This window comes from Equus asinus, chromosome 11, assembly GCF_041296235.1.
Source record: "Equus asinus isolate D_3611 breed Donkey chromosome 11, EquAss-T2T_v2, whole genome shotgun sequence".
NCBI classification, from domain to species: Eukaryota; Metazoa; Chordata; class Mammalia; order Perissodactyla; family Equidae; genus Equus; species Equus asinus.
The window spans coordinates 84720180-84738781 of record NC_091800.1 but is presented as its reverse complement, the minus strand read 5'-3'; the positions used below and the strand labels follow the sequence as shown (position 1 = coordinate 84738781).

Here is an 18602-nt window from a genome sequence, read left to right as displayed (position 1 = left end):
TGTGTGCACGTGTGTGCATATGTGTGTATATTGTGTGCACGTGTGTGCATATGTGTGTATATTGTGTGCACGTGTGTGCATATGTGTGTATATTGTGTGCACGTGTGTGCATATGTGTGTATATTGTGTGCACGTGTGTGCATATGTGTGTATATTGTGTGCACGTATGTGCATATGTGTGTATATTGTGTGCACGTGTGTGCATATGTGTGTATATTGTGTGCATGTATGTGCATATGTGTGTATATTGTGTGCACGTGTGTGCATATGTGTGTATATTGTGTGCACTGTGTGCACATGTGTGTATATTGTGTGCATATGTGTGTATATTGTGTGCACTGTGTGCATATGTGTGCATATGTGTGTATATTGTGTGCATATGTGTATATTGTGTGCACGTGTGTGCATATGTGTGTATATTGTGTGCACGTTTGTGCACGTGTGTGTATATTGTGTGCACGTGTGTGCACATGTGTGTATATTGTGTGCACGTGTGTGCATATGTGTGTATATTGTGTGCACGTGTGTGCATATGTGTGTATATTGTGTGCACGTGTGTGCATATGTGTGTATATTGTGTGCACGTGTGTGCATATGTGTGTATATTGTGTGCACATGTGTGTATATTGTGTGCGCGTGTGCACGTGTGTGCATGTCTGTGTGTGTACGTGTGGTTTTGAAGGGAAGAATACAACTAATATTCACATCACAATCTAGAGAGTCTGTCCCTCTTTTTTAACTTTATTGTCACCCTTTTCTGCTTGAATAGAAACTGCTTTTTTTGTGTTTTACAACTAAACGGTGGCCCTGAAGTCGTTCTGATGGCATCGCTCCAGGGTCCCTCCTGCACCGCCCTCCCCATAGGGGCCAGATTGCTAAGAAATCCCGCGGTGACATTCTTGGGCAGTTATGTGTCAGCGGTGGTAAAGGCAGCCATGTCTTGTCGGGCCCTGGCCAGAGCACGCAGGTGACCGGGATCAGATGCCCAAGACCCGCTACCCTGTAGGGGTCTCAAGGCCGGTTTCCGAGGGGCCTGGGCCGGCTCGCAGTGTGGGGGATAAACACGGTCCAGATGACGGCTTCTCTGCAGAGGCCCTGCCCCAGGCCTGCAATGAGCCGCCTCCTGGGGAGCCCCAAACAGGCAGCCAGACAGGCCAGCGGCAGCCTGAGGCTGAGCCAGGCAAGTGGCCGCTGCGTTGGGGGCAGTGGGCAGCCCCGTTGTCCAGTCAGCACGGCGCCTCCCTGGGCCCGGGCGAGCAGGGGAGAGAGCTGGAGGCAGGACCGTTGTGTGCCTCCCATGTGCCCGGTCGGGGGGATTGTACCTGAAAGACACCCACGCGGGGGTCCTGGGACCTGCGAGGGGACCCCGCACTGAAGGGCGGCCATGAGCACCTGCCTGACAGCTCAGGATGGCCCTGCTCACCTTCCTCCCCCCCGGGCCTCACACACATGCACATGCACGCACACACACGTGCACACAGACACATGCACACACAGTGAGCCACACGCTGAGACCAGCCGGGAGGCAGGAGGCTCCTCAGAGGAGGCTCGGAAAGAGCTGCCTGGAGCTGTGGCTGCCACAGGTCTGGCCCTTTAAGTCAGTGGCTGCAGGCAGGGTGGCCGCTTCTGGGCAGGGGAGTGGCTGGGTGAGCACACGGGCTGGCAGGGTGCACCAATGGGCAGGCAGCCCCGGGGTCACAGTGTGGCCACTGACTGAGCATCCGAGATTCATCTTCTCTATGTCATACTTCAAGTTTTAAAAGGGTTTTTTTTTTTGAGAGAGAGATTAGCCCTGAGCTAACATCTGCTGCCAATCCACCTCTTTTTGCTGAGGAAGACTGGCCCTGAGCTAACATCCGTGCCCATCTTCCTCCACTTTATATGTGGGACGCCTACCACAGCATGGCATGCGAAGCGGTGCCATGTCCGTACCCAGGATCCAATCTGGCGAACCCCGGGCCGCCAAAGCAGAATGTGCACACTTAACAACTACACCACCGGGCCGGCCCCTAAAACTTTTTAAGATAAAGATAAAGTGACTACAGGACTCTCAGTTGCCGTGTGTGAATGCCTGGGGCCGGCTCGAGGGTTACAGGGGAGACGGCTCCCCACAGGCTAGAGCAGCAGCTGGTGTCCTCTCCTGTCCCTGGAGGGACCCACCGTCCGCCCCCCGGACAGGGAACTGCCACAGCACCTTCTGATATCCACATGGACCCGTCCCGCGTGACCCCCACGCCCAGGCAGGTGAATCTCGCGCCTCAGTGCGTTGCCCGGGCGCTCTGCCCTGACCAGCACATGGCACAGCTGGCGCTCCACCCCCTCGAGTGCCTGAGCCGCGGGGACTCAAGAGAAGTCCTTTTAAGAACAGGTCAGAGACGCCCTCTGGAAATGAGTCCTCAGACCCTAAATCACAGCTCCTCCCCTGGGCTGGCCCGTCCAGCCCCCCACCGGGGTCTCGGCTTCCCCAGCCGACATCCAGCTTAGAGTGAGCGTCTTCGGGAAGCCGCTGCGACTAAACTTGGTTCTCCAGTTGAAACGCGTGAAGCTCTTGGGGCCATGGGGGTTGAGTGTGGTTGTGACACACACAGGGTGAGGGCGGTGACCGGGCTGGTCCGCCAGAGGATGGGCTTGTCTGCGTTCCACAAGGTGAGGACCTTCAGACTCCAGCACGAGCTGCTGGGGGCACAGAGAGGGGACCACTCCCGGCGCTCAGTCAGCAAACCTGTCAGCCAGACCACACTGCCCAAGTCTGCCGAGGAGGTGAGTCAGGAAAGGGCAGAGAGAGGACAGCCGGGCGCCAGCCCAGAGGGGGTTGGGGTCGTAAGCAGGTGCGCAGGCTGGAGAGAGAGGCCCCGGCCTGCCCATCTGCCTGGGGCCCAGCAGCACTGCGCCTGGTTGCCATCAGCTGCAACATTCTCAGGACGAAGAGAAGCTGTGGGGGGGGCGGGGCGCTGTGGTCAGTCCACCCCCAGACCCTCACACCCGCCTCTCCTCCCAGACACCCAGGCCCCAGCCGGCAAGGCGACCCCACAGGGACTGCACCGCTCAGTGCCTGGCCGATGCCGACAGTGGCGTCCCCACTGTGCAGGTGACCAGCTCGCGCTGGTGTGAAGGGAGCAGCTTCTGGGGACAGCAGTCAAGGAGCCAGGAAGCCCCAGCACCCTCTCTCTGCGCAGCCGTGGCCCACGCCCACACCCGCCAGCCTCACGCCCACAGAAGAGCCCGCAGAGGGAGGCATCGTGGGTACATTCCACCCAGGAACCATCGTTGTCTCTTTTGAGTGAAATGGGGCAAAAGCAGTGTGCTGTCCACAGGCGGGGCCCTGACTGGGGCTGGGACGCCTGCTGCTCTGCGCCTCACTCCCCCTGCGTCCTGGCCCTGGGCTCCGGCTGCTCACGGAGGCATTTTCGTCCCTGCAGGCGAGGGGTGGGGGGCCCCTTTTCCTCCATGTCTAGGACACCAGACACATTCCTGACTTGGATGCGGGGGCCGCCTGCCCCCCGGGGATGCCCTTCATGTCGTCAGGCATCTGCCCGTCGGAGCGCCACACATTCAGCTCCCCAAAGATGCCCGTCTCGATCATCTCCTCCTGCCAGGGGATGGGGCAGCTGCCAGTGGCGAATTCCTGGAAGAAGTCCGCGTCCGCTTTGTCAAAGGCCACGCCCCTGACCGTGGAGAAGGCACCCACATCCTGGATGTTCTTGGCGTAGACGGTCCTGGGGTCCGGGATGAACGGGGGGATCAGCATCCCTGTCAGAAGACAGACGGCACAGCGTGAACCGCGAACGGCGGTGCAACAGCGTTTGCCAAAGAGCCGTGCCTGCCAGGCCACAGTCCACAGAGCAGCTGCCCGCAGCTCCTGGGAGGCCTGGTCCGTCGGTGCCCAGTCCTGAATGGCTGAATGGTGCTATCGGGGGGCATGGCCCATGCGGTCCTGTGCAGCTGACGTCGCCGCTAAGCTGAAGAGATGCCTGACAGGCAGATTGGGCAAGGAAGGGTCAGTCACCTAACAGAGAGCCCGCGGCCCCCAGACCCACGGGCGCTACCTACCGGCCTCGAGCTGCCGCCAGCTCAGGTCTTTGAAGAGGGGGTGGGCGCGGAGCCCATCACAGGTGCCGTCGCGGAAGCCCAGGCGCTTCTCGGGGTCCTTCTCCAGCAGTGCCTCACAGAAGTCCTTGCTGGCCTGGCTGAACTTGTCGGGGTACGTGACCGGCTCTGAGAGGATCCTCTGCTTGAGCTCCTTGTTCTCCACCTGTACGGCAGACGCGCCATACCGCGTTAGACCCCGCCAAACCCACCAACGTCGCCAAGCTGTCACTGCGGCTCGCGTGAGGGATGGCCCAGCCAGTGCCTCTCGGGGAGAAGCCTGGCAGAGGGGACGGCAGCAGCTGAGGGCCCCGCCCCACACCTCAGTCCTCAGGTCAGAGGGCACCCCGAGGCGCTGGGGTCGGTGGATTTCAGGGAACCCTGGTTCACACCCCGGCACATTCACACAACCAATCTTTACCGGCTGGGGGAAAGCAGGACAACGATGGGCGAGGGACAGCCTCACAGGGCCAACTGGAAGACGAAAACCTGAGGGCGAGCCCGGCGCCTGATTCTGCATCCTCTTCATGGGGTGTGACTCATGCACTGCAGAACTCCACGTCCAGTCACCCCAAAAGCACCCTGTGCCCTCTGAGCCCATGTCCCCTGACCTGGGGCAAAAGCTGATCGTTTCCTCTGAGGATAGGTGAGCTTTGCCCTTCCTGAAACTTCACAGAGATGGAATTCCCCCGAGTGACTCTCGGGCCTGGCGGCCTTCGCTCAGTGTGGCGGGCTGAGGTCCACCTGGCTGGGGTGTAGCCCAGGCCCCTCGTCCTGTTGCTGCTGGAGTGGGGTTCCATGCTCGATGGACCATGGATGGACCACGGACGGTCCACTGTGAGCTCCTGAATGGCGCCCCTAAAGCTCCTCTCGCTCGTTTACACACAGGAAGCAGGGGTGCTGGTCGGGCAGCGGGACAGTGAGAGCCGAGGTGGGAGTTCCCATGGCGGCCCGTGGCTGGCCGCCTGCGCGTAACCAGGCTCCATGGCTCGTTTTGCTCTTCTGAGCTGTTGCTGGTTGGGAGGGAGCCTTGTCACCAGCTCAAGGCAGAGGCACAGGGCAACTCGGGGTGGAGTCCTGTGAAGACTCTCTGCTCTTGGAAGACGGGGGCTCAGTCTGTTCCCACAGCCGTCTCAGGGGACGGAAGTGGGGGCCTGGGTGGGACACACCAGGAGGGAGGTCCAGGTGGAAGAGACAGATGGGCATGACCCCAGACAGGCCGAGGGGTCAGGACATGGGCCAGGGAGGTGCATCTAAAGACGGCCCTGACCTCCAGACCCTGGAGGCGCCCCTCCTCACCAGCCTCTCCCTGGTTCACTCACGTCCCCGTCAACAAGGGCCCTCACATCTCCCAGCTGAGTCACCCTCCGTCAAAGGGAGGAGGCCAGCTTTACTGCGTGCCTTTTGAACAGTGATCGGGCTGCAAAGAGCACCGATATGTGGTTCTGCTGAGCTGGGGCAGAGTACCCCCGGGGGACGCCTGGGCAGACGGACAGGAGAGGAACGAGGGGCGTGGTGAGTCAGGGGTCAGGGCACAGACATGCGATGTCCACCTCCCTTAGGGACATGCAGAAGAGCTGCTGTGCCCGGGGCGGGGCCGGCGGCCCTTAGCATCCTGGGGGAGGGAGAGCTCCTAGGTCTGCACGAGGGCACCGAGGCCGTCGGAGGTGGTGACCTGCACCATGTCCTCCCGAGAGCTGGGCCCAGGCGTCTGGGCACTGCTCGTGGGGGTGGGTTTGGGGAGCCCCAGGCCCCTCTCGTCCTGAAACCCTCCTTAGTGTCAGGAGCTACATGAGATGAGGTCACCGTGTCGCCTCTCCTTCCGCCCAGGAGGGACCCTCCAGGAGAAGCCTAGGGCTCAAGATTTGAACAGCACCCCACAGGGAGGGTCATCTCCAGGCCAGCTGCAGGGACTCCCGCTCCTGTGACCCCCACAGGGAGGGTCATCTCCAGGCCAGCTGCAGGGACTTCTGCTCCTGTGACCCCCACAGGGAGGGTCATCTCCAGGCCAGCTGCAGGGACTCCTGCTTCTGTGACCCCCACAGGGAGGGTCATCTCCAGGCCAGCTGCAGGGACTCCTGCTCCTGTGACCCCAACAAGGAGGGTCATCTCCAGGCCAGCTGCAGGGACTCCTGCTCCTGTGACCCCAACAAGGAGGGTCATCTCCAGGTCATCTGCAGGGACTCCTGCTCCTATGACCCCAACAAGGAGGGTCATCTCCAGGTCAGCTGCAGGGACTCCTGCTCCTGTGACCCCAACAAGGAGGGTCAGCTGCAGGGACTCCTGCTCCTATGACCCCCACAAGGAGGGTCATCTCGAGGTCAGCAGCAGGGACACCTGCTCCTGTGACCCCCACAAGGAGGGTCATCTCCAGGTCAGTGGCAGGGACACTGGCTGGGCCACCTCCTACCTTTTCTCCTCGGGCTCGGAAGGGTCCTCTGGCCGCGATCATCTCATACAGCGTGACCCCCAGGGCAAAGTAATCCACGGAGAAGCCGTATTCCTCACCCCGCAAGAGCTCCGGGGCCATGAAACCTGCGGGAGGAGCACCGTGACTCAGAGATGCAGCTGCTCTGCGTGAGCACCCACCTTCCCCCACGAGCTGTGGGACTGACGCTTCCACATGCACTGCAGGGGGCTCTTGGGCAGAAATCCTCAGCAGGGGGCCGCGCCGTGCACCCGAGGGTGTTGAGCAGCATCCCGGCCTCCACCTGCTAGTTAGCGCCCAGTTGTGACAACCAACGTCTGCAGACTCTGCTGAGTGTCCCCTCTGGCCAGAACCACCCTGGTGAGAACTGGCACTCTGCACACACATGTGAAGTCCCGTCTCCCTGTTCAGGCACCACAACAGACCAAGCCCCGTCCTTGCTTGCCTCCCAGGCAGGCGCGTGACCTGTGGGGCATGGGTGTGTATGGTCAGAAGCAGGTGCTATAAGCTGCTTCGTGAAAGGGCAGAAAGGACAGCTTTAAGCCACGATGTTCCAAAGAGCAGTGCAGTCGCCACCCCTGCTCCGTCTGACCCCAGCCGGGTCTGTGTCACATCTGGGGAGCCAGGCCACATGCCGAGCTCCACATCTTGCAGGTCAACACCCCTGAGAGCAAGCTCGGGCCTCCATTCCCTAACTGCCCCCGTGTAGAAGCCAGCGCAGCGTGTAGGAAGGGTGGATGGGCCCGTGGTCCCCTCCCTCGGGACCGGGGCTGGTGCTCTGGGCACGGGGGCCAGGGGGTTCTGTGCTCCAACGACTTTAGACATCCCGAGGTAAGCAGGGCTAATTGTGTCCGCTCATCCTGGCCCCTCCTGGTCCTTTGATGTTTCCGTGTTCATGGTAAGTTTCCAAGAGGCAGACGCACTGGGCCAATGACCGCAGCATCGTTTTTCCCCAGAGAGGTTACAGGACTGAGACTCCATGGACCCTCCAGCCCTGAGCACAGCTTTGTAAGTTCTGCTTTTCAGGGGATCACATTATGTCCAGAACTCCCAGACTCTGTGAGAAAGACGCGTTCAACCGACCACAACTAGACTGAAACAGGGTCCAAAGGAAAGTCCTGCCAGACCACGGGATGGGATTGTCCTCTGCTCATCCCCTGTTTACAGTCGGCTGCTCGCTGACCCAGGGCAGGGGCTCCGGCTCTCAGGGGCCTGGGGCCGGGCGGTGCAGAGGGGCCAGGGAGGAAGGGTCTGGAAGGTTCCCCGTGGCTTTGCTGGATGCCCAGCCTTCAGTCGCACACCTGACTTGAGTATCTGCTGCAGCGTCTGACCCCAAGTGCAGGGCGCGTCCACTGGGCCCAGGCAGGAGAACCTCCCGACTGGAGAGCTGCGTCCCAGCCTCTGCAGAAAGCAGCTCGGCAACCACAGCAAAGCCTATGGGGCCCTCTGGCGGCCGCAGAGCCCTCATGCTCCGCCTATCCTCAAGGTCAGACCACTTCAAACCCTGCCCTTGGCGTCAAGTTCTCTGGATCACCCTGAAATATGTGAGTGGTTTTCCACTCACATGCTCTCTCCCAGGGGTGGAACTTCATGGATTTTGGCCGAGGATCCAGGAAATTCAAGGTAAGACCTTTCCCTGAATGCAGCCGCAGATGAGGACAGACGCACCATGCCAACAGGTGCACAGGTGCGCCTCCAAGGAGCCCAGGGCACAGGGTTAGGAGGACTCCAGGATGCAAAACAAGATCCGAGGGGCCCAGTTCTGGCGGCAGCACTTTCTTCCCAAAGCAAATCAATCCGGGGAAGAAGGAGGTTTGCTAAGAAATTCTAAGAAGCCTCCACCCACTGGGAGTGCAGGGGAGGGAAGAACCTACGCCCGGGGGGTGCCTGCTGCATGCTTGAAGCAAGAACTTGCTGCACTGAGCACTCAGCCCGGCCTGTGCGTGAGACACAAGCATGCACACACACATGCTCAGAGACACATGCACGCACACACAGACTCACACGTGCACACATGCATGCTCTGGACGAGGGCAGCCCCTTCCCCTGAGAGGACTCCCCCCCTGCCCCGCACTCCATGCTGGACTCCCTTGGACAGTGAAGGCCTAGGCCACGCCTGAGATGGGGGCCCGGCATTCCTTCCAGTCGGCCCGTCCAGGAGAGTTTTATTACAGTCGAGCAGGTGCCTGGCACCGACCCTCAGGGCTCTGACCACCTCGGTCCGGCACTCTGGACCAATGCATCCCGCTGATGCCCGGAAAACAGTTAAAGGTGGAAGCTTTCACCACAGGGGGCATGGTGTGTCACACCAATAGTAGTATTTCACGTGGAGAGGGGTGCAAGGCCACGGAGCAGCCACGCAATCCCCCTGGCCAGTGCCCCTGGTCTCACCAGTCGCTCTGAGCAACAAGGGAGCCACTCCCCTACCACTCCCAGCTCTCCCTGTGGGTCCACCCGTGGCCACAGGGACCCCAGGGCCCGCGCCCCGAGAGGCTGCCCTGCCCTTGCTCTCAGGCCTCACCTGGGGTCCCCGCATAGCCCTTGGTCTTGGTCTGCCCGTCCTTCAGCTCCACGGCCAGCCCAAGGTCGGAAATTCGGATATTGCCTGAAAAGCAAACACAGGCTGAGGTCATAGGCGGCTCCTCGGAACAAAGGCACCTCGTGTTCCCGGAGCCACGGGACCTAGAGCCAGCCTCTGCATCCACACACACGCACACGCTCACACACACGCTCACGCACTCACATGCAAATGCACACACACAGGTGCACACACACACACCCTGGGGACCCTGAGGCCTCAGCACCCAGGTGCCTCCCTCCCCGTCAGATGGCAGAGGGGCTGAGGGGTCCCAGCAGCCACTGGAATTCGGGGCATAATGCCCCCAAGTCAGCTTCCTCGTCCGCCCTCCCTCCCCCAGCCCCGCAGTGATGGCCCCTGAGAACGCCTGTGCATGTCGGACTTGGTGACACAAAGTGGGGTCGAAAGGGATGCACAGGAAGCCCAGATCTCTATGTTCATCTTCTCATCAGAATCCCAATTTGACTTCACATAGAGGCAGAAAGACAAGAGTGATAGAGTGAAGATTTGGCCATAAAATATTAACTGCTTACTAATAGCCCCACACACTACAGACCCTGCGTTAATTCCCTGTAACCCTAGTGCCTAATATGGACCAAATTTCACCAAAGTCCATCAAAAATCTCCCTTTGGAGACAATACCGTTCTGTCACAAAACGATTGAATGAACAATACACTTAAGACATGTCTTGGTGCTGTTTAAAGCTATGCCGAGCATTTCTCAAAACCAGCCCATCCCCCACGACCCGTCAAGCCACAGAAAGGAGCGGAGCAGGGCAAGGGGACTGAGAGGGGAGGCCACCTCACCGTCGTCGTCCAGCAGCACATTCTCAGGCTTGAGGTCTCGGTAGACGATGTCCCTCTGGTGGAGGTGCTCCAGGCCGCTGATGATCTGGGCCGTATAGAAGACTGCGCGCGGCTCGGGGAAGCCAGGGCTCTCCTCGTTCACGTTGTAGATATGGTACCTGGGGGCAGACCGTGCGGAGGCCCGTGCGTTCTGGGCCCAGCTCTGAGTGCTGCGCCCGCGGTTCTGAGGGGAAGCGGCACCTCAGGGACATGGGGGCCCTCAGAATCTGCATTGTCGGGAAAGCAGCCGGTCCTTTCAGGGCCTCAGCGTCCAGCCTGAGGAGCCCACGGCAGGCAGTGCAAAGACCCCTGGCAGCTGGTGTCCACACCTCACAGACCCCTCGCCACCGCTGTCACAGGGGAGGAGCGGGGCCACAAAGTGCACCCCCTACCCCTGCCCTGGCCTGCGGAGGCCACAGCGCCCTTTCACTGCCGCCCGCAGGATGAGCAGGGGCCAAGGAAGCAGGGCAGGCCGAGCGCCCTCCAATACGCGTGGTTCATACAGAGTGCCGGCCACTCCACCCGAACATCAGACCCCTGTGGACCGGCGGCTGGACGCCCCTCCCCAGCGCCCCCTCCCCGTAACCATCGTTTCTCAAGTTCCCACTATCACGCATCACAGAGAAGCAAAACCTAACAAATAAAAGGAAATTAAACTAGAACAACCCGGGAGAGTAGAGGTAACCAGGAATCTAAATAAAACCAGGAGAAACCCTCAAATCAGCCGGAGCACAGGACGGCAGGAACAGCAACCTGACAGCTCGTATCACATCCATGTAGTAGTGGGATGAGGTTGGTGTGGTGTCGCCATCATCTCTGCTCTAAGTCCTGCCATTAGCACTTCCCGACCTTCATGGGTTCCCTAATGAAGCTCTCAGAATCCTCATCAGGAAAGGGGGCCAGCAAACTGACCTGGCAGAGTGTTGTGGAGATGAACCCAAAAGGGAGAATGGAGGTGCGGGGCCTGGCAAATAGCACCGCAGCACCGGCCCCCTTCTGTGTATGTGACTGACACTTTTCCAGGGGCCTCACAGGCACTAACTTCTCCCCACAACAGCCTTCGAGCACCGGTGTTATGCTTTATCCCTGTTTTAGACCAGCACACGGAGGCAAGAGCAGTCAGGTGGCCCAGCCATCGAGTGGGCCTTTTCCCAGCTCTGAGAGCCAGTGGTACGCGTCCCACAGGGAGCCGGGGCCGGGCCGCAGATCCACAGCAAACGCAGCACGTGCGGCACTGACGGCCCTGTGCTCTCTGCCGGGTGATGGCAAAGCCGCGGTTCCTGAAGTTGGCTGCGTCGTGTTTCCGGCTCTGCGGTCATCCCCAGGAGTGGGTCGTGGATGACATTTGTCTTCAGTGACCATCCCTCTCGACGCAAGGCCCCCGCTCACCCCTTTATTCATCCGCCTGTGCAGCCAGCACTCGACCCACAACACCACATGCTCCTGCTGCCCACCCCACTCAGCCCTGCGTCCACACAGCCCTGCGTCCACACAGACCTGTGTCCACACAGACCTGCACCCACTCAGCCCTGTGTCCACACAGCCCCGCGTCCACACAGACCTATGTCCACACAGACCTGCATCCACTCAGCCCTGCGTCCACACAGCCCCGCGTCCACACAGACCTATGTCCACACAGACCTGCATCCACTCAGCCCTGTGTCCACACAGACCTGTGTCCACACAGACCTGCATCCACTCAGCCCTGCGTCCACACAGCCCCGCGTCCACACAGACCTATGTCCACACAGACCTGCATCCACTCAGCCCTGCGTCCACACAGCCCCACGTCCACACAGACCTATGTCCATACAGCCCCGCGTCCACACAGACCTATGTCCACACAGACCTGCATCCACTCAGCCCTGCGTCCACACAGCCCCGCGTCCACACAGACCTATGTCCACACAGACCTGCATCCACTCAGCCCTGTGTCCACACAGACCTGTGTCCACACAGACCTATGTCCACACAGACCTGCATCCACTCAGCCCTGCGTCCACACAGCCCCGCGTCCACACAGACCTATGTCCACACAGACCTGCATCCACTCAGCCCCGCGTCCACACAGACCTGTGTCCACACAGACCTGCATCCACTCAGCCCCGCGTCCACACAGACCTGTGTCCACACAGACCTGCATCCACTCAGCCCTGTGTCCACACAGACCTGTGTCCACACAGACCTATGTCCACACAGACCTGCATCCACTCAGCCCTGCGTCCACACAGCCCCGCGTCCACACAGACCTATGTCCACACAGACCTGCATCCACTCAGCCCTGCGTCCACACAGCCCCGCGTCCACACAGACCTGCATCCACTCAGACCTATGTCCACACAGACCTGCATCCACTCAGCCCCGCGTCCACACAGACCTGTGTCCACTCAGCCCTGCGTCCACACAGCCCCGCGTCCACACAGACCTATGTCCACACAGACCTGCATCCACTCAGCCCTGTGTCCACACAGACCTGCGTCCACACAGCCCTGCGTCCACACAGACCTATGTCCACACAGACCTGCATCCACTCAGCCCTGTGTCCACACAGACCTGTGTCCACACAGACCTGCATCCACTCAGCCCTGTGTCCACACAGACCTGTGTCCACTCAGCCCTGCGTCCACACAGCCCCGCGTCCACACAGACCTATGTCCACACAGACCTGCATCCACTCAGCCCTGCGTCCACACAGCCCCGCGTCCACACAGACCTATGTCCACACAGACCTGCATCCACTCAGCCCTGCGTCCACACAGCCCTGCGTCCACACAGACCTATGTCCACACAGACCTGCATCCACTCAGCCCTGTGTCCACACAGACCTGTGTCCACACAGACCTGCATCCACTCAGCCCTGCGTCCACACAGCCCTGCGTCCACACAGACCTATGTCCACACAGACCTGCATCCACTCAGCCCTGCGTCCACACAGCCCCGCGTCCACACAGACCTATGTCCACACAGCCCCGCGTCCACACAGACCTATGTCCACACAGACCTGCACCCACTCAGCCCTGCGTCCACACAGCCCCGCGTCCACACAGACCTATGTCCACACAGACCTGCACCCACTCAGCCCTGAGTCCACACAGCCCCACGTCCACACAGACCTGTGTGCACACAGACCTGCACCCACTCAGCCCTGCGTCCACACAGACCTATGTCCACACAGACCTGCATCCACTCAGCCCTGCGTCCACACAGCCCCGCGTCCACACAGACCTATGTCCACACAGCCCCGCATCCACACAGACCTATGTCCACACAGACCTGCATCCACTCAGCCCTGCGTCCACACAGCCCCGCGTCCACACAGACCTGTGTCCACACAGACCTGCATCCCCTCAGCCCCGCATCCACACAGACCTGTGTCCACACAGACCTGCATCCACTCAGCCCCGCGTCCACACAGACCTGTGTCCACACAGACCTGCATCCACTCAGCCCCGCGTCCACACAGACCTGTGTCCACACAGACCTGCATCCACTCAGCCCCGAGTCCAAACAGCCCTGCGTCCACAGGACACACCGACGCCTGAGGCCACCCCCCCGGGGGGTTCCTGCATCTCACACGGGACTGAGGACGAATCATTTCAAGTACCAGCCACCAGAAGACAGAGAGAGGAGGATCCCGACTGGGGCACAGGCTCTTCCACAGATGTCGCCATGCTCCGCAGGGGGACGTGGCCCCGTGGGGCCCCCGAGGTCCCCTCTCCAGCTCGGCCACTCGAGCCTTCCCAGTCCCGGCTCCCACGCTGGAGAGAAAAGCCCACTTACCTTATGTCGCCCCCATTCATGATGGTCATCACCAGACAGAGGTCAGTTTTGGTTTCAAACGCATAGGCCAGAGAGACTATAAACCTGCTGTGCACTTTTGCCAGAATCTTCTTCTCCACCATGGCACCCTGGAAAGCAGGATGTCGGGTAAGAACACAGGTGTAGGCAGGAAGTGACATCGCCATGAAAGACGAAATAGAAAGTTGCAAATCCATTTTAAGTGTGGTTTGCACAAAGCAACTGAAGTAACCTAGACACGCTCACTCGCCCCACGGCCCAGACAGACGCGGACACGCAGACAGGCCATGCTCACAGGGCTTCAGGTCTCCCGGAGCCCCCAGCCAACTAGGCTGAAACGCCAGGCAGGGCTCCCAGCATGTCCCTGGCAGCCTGTTCCACGCTGACATCTCTTCCGGTTCTTCCTTACGTCTAACCAGCTTGTCCTGCTGCAGCCCCAGCCCTTTCCTGCTGTCCAGGCCTCCGGACAGCCGGGGACAGCAAGGTGCGTGGCCCCACATCCCCCAACACACCCCGCATGCCTGCTCAGTTTCTACCTTTATTTTCAAGCCTCATGAGGTCCACTTGATATGAATTTAGAAGTCGTGTTTGGGCAAGGAAGGCAGATCCCCTCCTGACGCTGGGGAGGCCCCTCTCACCCACATGGCACCGGAAGATTCTAGGCTGGTGCCACGCGGTATCAAGTTCAACGAGGACAGTGAACTCGGAGCAAAGAGACGGCAGCCCTGACTGTTGTGTCAACATCAGGATGGACGGGCGTGAGGGGGAACTGTGCCCCCCAGTCCCACAGGAACGGCACCTGCGAGGAACGCCGGGTGCGCGCCGCCATCCACCCGGAAAAGCTGCGTTTGCCATGGACACGGTCTGAGCGGTGCAGCGGGAAGGGGACAAGGACCGTGCAGGACACAACGTGCAGCTGGGGGATGAGGCCCGAGACGTTAAGCAGCTTTCGCTGATCCCACCCAAATGGAGTCCGACGCCTTAGAGCGGACACCGCGGGGCACCCACCCACGGCTCCACTCCCTCCCATCCCTGACGACAGCTGCTCTCGGGGGACAGCCTGTGCCCGGCGCCACAACAGGCTCTCCTCACAGGGAGGACGGGCCCAGCCCTGGCTCCAGCCCTGTGTGTTCTCGTCATCCCCTCACAGGGGCTTTGGGAAAGTGCCAGAAAGTCAAAGTCAAGAGCCCGGAGAACGACCCGACACCGGCTGCTGCATCTCGTCACGTTGGTGAAAAGCCGAGAAGGGGACGAACCGGAAGCATCACCCACAGCCACAAAGGCAGAGGCCGCTCTCCCAGAAGGGGCGTCAGATGACCCCATCTGTGCGCAGGGCGCCAAGCCCGGGGGTTAAGAGCAGCCAGGCAAGCTGAGTCGCAGGCCGGGAGGACCCCAGAGGCCAAACCACGCCGGGCCGGCTGCTTGGCTGCAGCGCACAGACCAGCCGACTCAGACAAGGAGGCACAGGTGGCCTGTAAACCAGCTGAGGCTGCAGGCAGGAGAGGCTCCAAGTCAATGCACATGGTGAGCCAGCCAGCCAGCCGAGGAGCATGGCACAAGCTGGACAAGGCCCCCAGGCCCCACCCGGAGCACTGCCCCCCTGCCCACCCTCGGCCCCGCGGTGGCACCGGCTGCCCACCTGGTACCCCTTCCTTTTCTTCAGCCTCTTCTTGTTCAGCTTCTTGCAGGCGTAGATCTTGCCAGTCGCCTTCATCTGGCAGGCCCACACCTCCCCGAAGCCGCCTTTCCCCAGGACCCTGAAGTCCAAGAACCAGTCCTCCCCTGTGGGCTGGGCCTCCAGCCACTTCCACTGCAGGAACCTCTGGAAGTGCAGGCTGTCCAGGTACTCCTGGAAGGGCGCCCGGCTCAGGTGCGCCAGAGTGGCCCGCAGGAGGGGCTGGAAGAGCCCATCTCCACTCGCCGAGGGCCCCGCCCGGACCTGCGCCACCATCTCCTCATCCAGGAAGCTGCAGAAGAGCTTGGCCTGGGGGTCCAGGTACTCCGCCAGGATGGCCTGGGCCTTCTGCGGCCGGAGGTCGTCGTCGGCTGTGTCGTAGTCCTCGATGTCCTTCCAGAGCTCCAGGGCCGGCACGTGCCTCTCGTCGGCCCTCAGGAACTGCTGGAAGAGCCGCTTGCCGATGGGCTGCTCCGAGCACAGGCCCTGGAACTCTAGGTCCAGACTCTCACGGAGCCCCTCGCACTTGGAGAGCGGGGGCAGCCTGAGCTTGGACAGGTACCTCCTGTCCCGGGTGGACGGAGCACTGCTTCCATCGATGCTGCCCCGGGCAGCGATGAAGGCGGAGTTGGCCACCACCGTCTCCAAGGACCCGAAATCCATCCCGGCAGCTCAGGCGTGAGGGGCCATGGGCCGGCCCTCGGCGCCCGTGTCCGCAGCGGACCTGACCCACTGCCCTCTCAGGACAGGAGGTGCCCCGGCCGGTGCGAGGATGGTGGGGGCCACGCGGGGGCCCCAGGGAACCCACTGACACAGCTCGGACTAAGTCCCAGCTGGGTTACGGAGGACACACTCAGCGCGGAGAGCAGGGGCCAGAAAAAGACAATCCCCTAAGCGGCTCCCAGACGGATTAGACGGCCCGCCCACGCTGCTCTGTCCTCAGACAGCCGCTGTCTTCTGGCAGGAAGGACACACTCAGGCCCCAGACGCACAGCGCTGCCACCCCAGAGCTGCAATCCACAACGCGCGGCCCGGTCCGGGCCTCTGGCCTAAGCAGACGGCTCGACTGCCCGTTTGTTTCCTGGCAGGGACAGAAGCCAAATCTAAGCAGGGGGACCCAGGAGAAACCCTAAATTATAAAGATGACAGGTGGTTTTCCCGCTATGTTTAGTTTTTGTCTTAAAAAAAAGCAAATGAGAAGAAAACCAACTGATAACAGGAATTTAGAGAGAAAAAAACACAGTGAACAGTTTCCTGGGGCGTCCGCAGGTGAGACCACTGGCCGGGAAACTGGTCAGTGTCTGAGGACCGACATCTGTCCTGACCTGACACTGAGAGCAGCTGTGTCCCATGTCACAGAGCTGATGGCTCTGAGGACCAGGGCAACCCCGGCACTTGCTGTTTCTCCCCTCACCTGGGCATGCCGGCCAAGCAGAAATGCCCCAAGAAGCAGTGCAGTGAAGCAGGAGACCCCGGCTAGGCTCAGAGGGGGAGGGAGGGGAATGAAGAGGCCAGGACACACCTGGGGCACACCTGGTGCACAGCTGGGGCACAGCAGCAACAGAGCTGGGGCACACCTGGGACACAGCAGGGACATACCTGGGGCACACCTGGGACACAGCTGGGGCACACCTGGGGCACATGGGACACAGCAGGGACATACCTGGGGCACCTGGGACACAGCAGGGACATACCTGGGGCACACCTGGGACACAACTGGGGCACACCTAGGGCACACTGGAAGCACACCAAGAACAGAGCTGGGGCACACTCAGGGACACCTGAGACACAGCTGGGGATGCCAGGGCCAACGGAAATGTCAGCTTCGTGAGGGCACAGCCTTGTCTGTTTGGCACTGAGTAGGTGCTCAGGGAAATGTAAGGGAAGAATGACAAGGAAGTGATGGGGGTGATGACAGCTTACAAGGGGAGGAAGTAAAGGGTTGTAGAAACGAAGAACTCTCGAGCCAGAAGAGGCTGGGGGACCATCGGGCCCACCTGCTGGTTCCACGGTGGGAGGAGAGGAGTGGCCCAGAGGCAGCGAGATTCTGCAAGCGGGTGCAGGGACCCGGGCGGGTCCTCTGCAGGGACTGGGGAGGCAGAAATGAGAACATGCCAGGTCAGCAGCCAGGTCCCCCCATCTCCAAACCAGGTGGGTTGGAGTCCAGCTGGGCCACTCAATAGCCCATGACTTTAACCCCTTCCTGCCGACCCCATCAGGGTTCAAATGGGACAGTGGTTCCCATGTGCCTTGCAGAATGGGGCCCCCGCTGGCATTTCCCACAGTGTCCTGAGTCAGTGCCTCCCCACCGTCCAGGCAGACAATCTCCTGGAGATCTGGCTGAAATGAAGATTCTGCTTCAGTGGGTCTGGGGGGCAGCCGAGAGTCTCATGTCTCACAAGCTTCAGGTGACACTGTGACGCGGGGCAGGACCACCGTGAGAAGCGGAGTCTGAGGGGGACGGCTCCCATGGGATGGGCACCGAGCCACATCCTGGGCAGGGGGAGCACCCGGACAAACAAAGTTAAATACGTTCCCTATCGCGGGCCTGCTCAGAGACGTCAGAGAGAACTTGGCTCTCTAACAGGGGAATAGCAGGCAGTGTTTCCTAGACACCTTTGGATTTTTTTAAATTAAACATTTTATTTGGGGATAATTGTAGATTCATGTGCAGTTGTAAGAAATAATCCAGAGAGACCCCGTGTACCCTTCACCCAGTCTCCCCCAGTGGCGACATCTTCCCAGACGGTAGCTCAGGAGCGCAGCCAGGACACTGACCCTGACACGGGGAACACAGAGCATTCGGTCACCACGGGACCGTTTCCCCTTTACGGACGCACCCACCTCCGCCCCTCCCCTCCCCACACTGACCCCCGGCAACCACCAGTCTGTTCTCTGTTTCCATAATCTTGTCATTTCGAGAAGGTCCTATAGATGGAACCAGACAGAACTTCACTTTGGGGATTGGCTCTTTTCACGCAACATAAATCTCTAGAGATTCACCCAGGCTGCTGCGTGTTCCAGCTGTTTGTTCTTGTTACTGCTGAGTCGTTAGCGTCCATGGTGTGGACGGACTGCGGTTGGCTCATCCACCCACTGAAGGCCATCTGGGTTGACTCCAGTTTGAGGCTATCATGAATAAAGCTGCTATGAACATACAGATTTTTGTGCAGATATAAATTTCCATTTCT

General features: G+C 60.4%; 1 protein-coding gene across 1 annotated transcript; it reads right to left on the bottom strand.

Moving 5' to 3' along the window:
* Window positions 1-616: 616 nt before the first annotated feature.
* On the bottom strand, window positions 617-16498 carry GRK1 (G protein-coupled receptor kinase 1). Its single transcript, XM_014867946.3, has 7 exons — window positions 15376-16498; window positions 13719-13846; window positions 9900-10057; window positions 9036-9119; window positions 6497-6621; window positions 4051-4252; window positions 617-3750 (listed from the first exon to the last, which is right to left on the bottom strand). Exons 1-7 carry the CDS (start codon window positions 16072-16074, stop codon window positions 3452-3454), a joined length of 1695 nt encoding a protein of 564 aa, XP_014723432.1. The 5' UTR covers window positions 16075-16498; the 3' UTR covers window positions 617-3451.
* Window positions 16499-18602: the final 2104 nt, after the last annotated feature.

What these genes read in the sequence shown, in the direction of transcription:
- GRK1 (XM_014867946.3), bottom strand. Translation starts at nt 16,074, where the DNA reads ATGGATTTCGGGTCCTTGGAGACGGTGGTGGCCAACTCCGCCTTCATC. An exon ending in TCCGAGCCCGAGGAGAAAAG is followed by an intron (nt 4,253 to 6,496) that starts GTAGGAGGTGGC and finishes TCTGCCGTACAG; the next exon opens with GTGGAGAACAAGGAGCTCAA. An exon ending in CTGGCGGCAGCTCGAGGCCG is followed by an intron (nt 3,751 to 4,050) that starts GTAGGTAGCGCC and finishes GTCTTCTGACAG; the next exon opens with GGATGCTGATCCCCCCGTTC.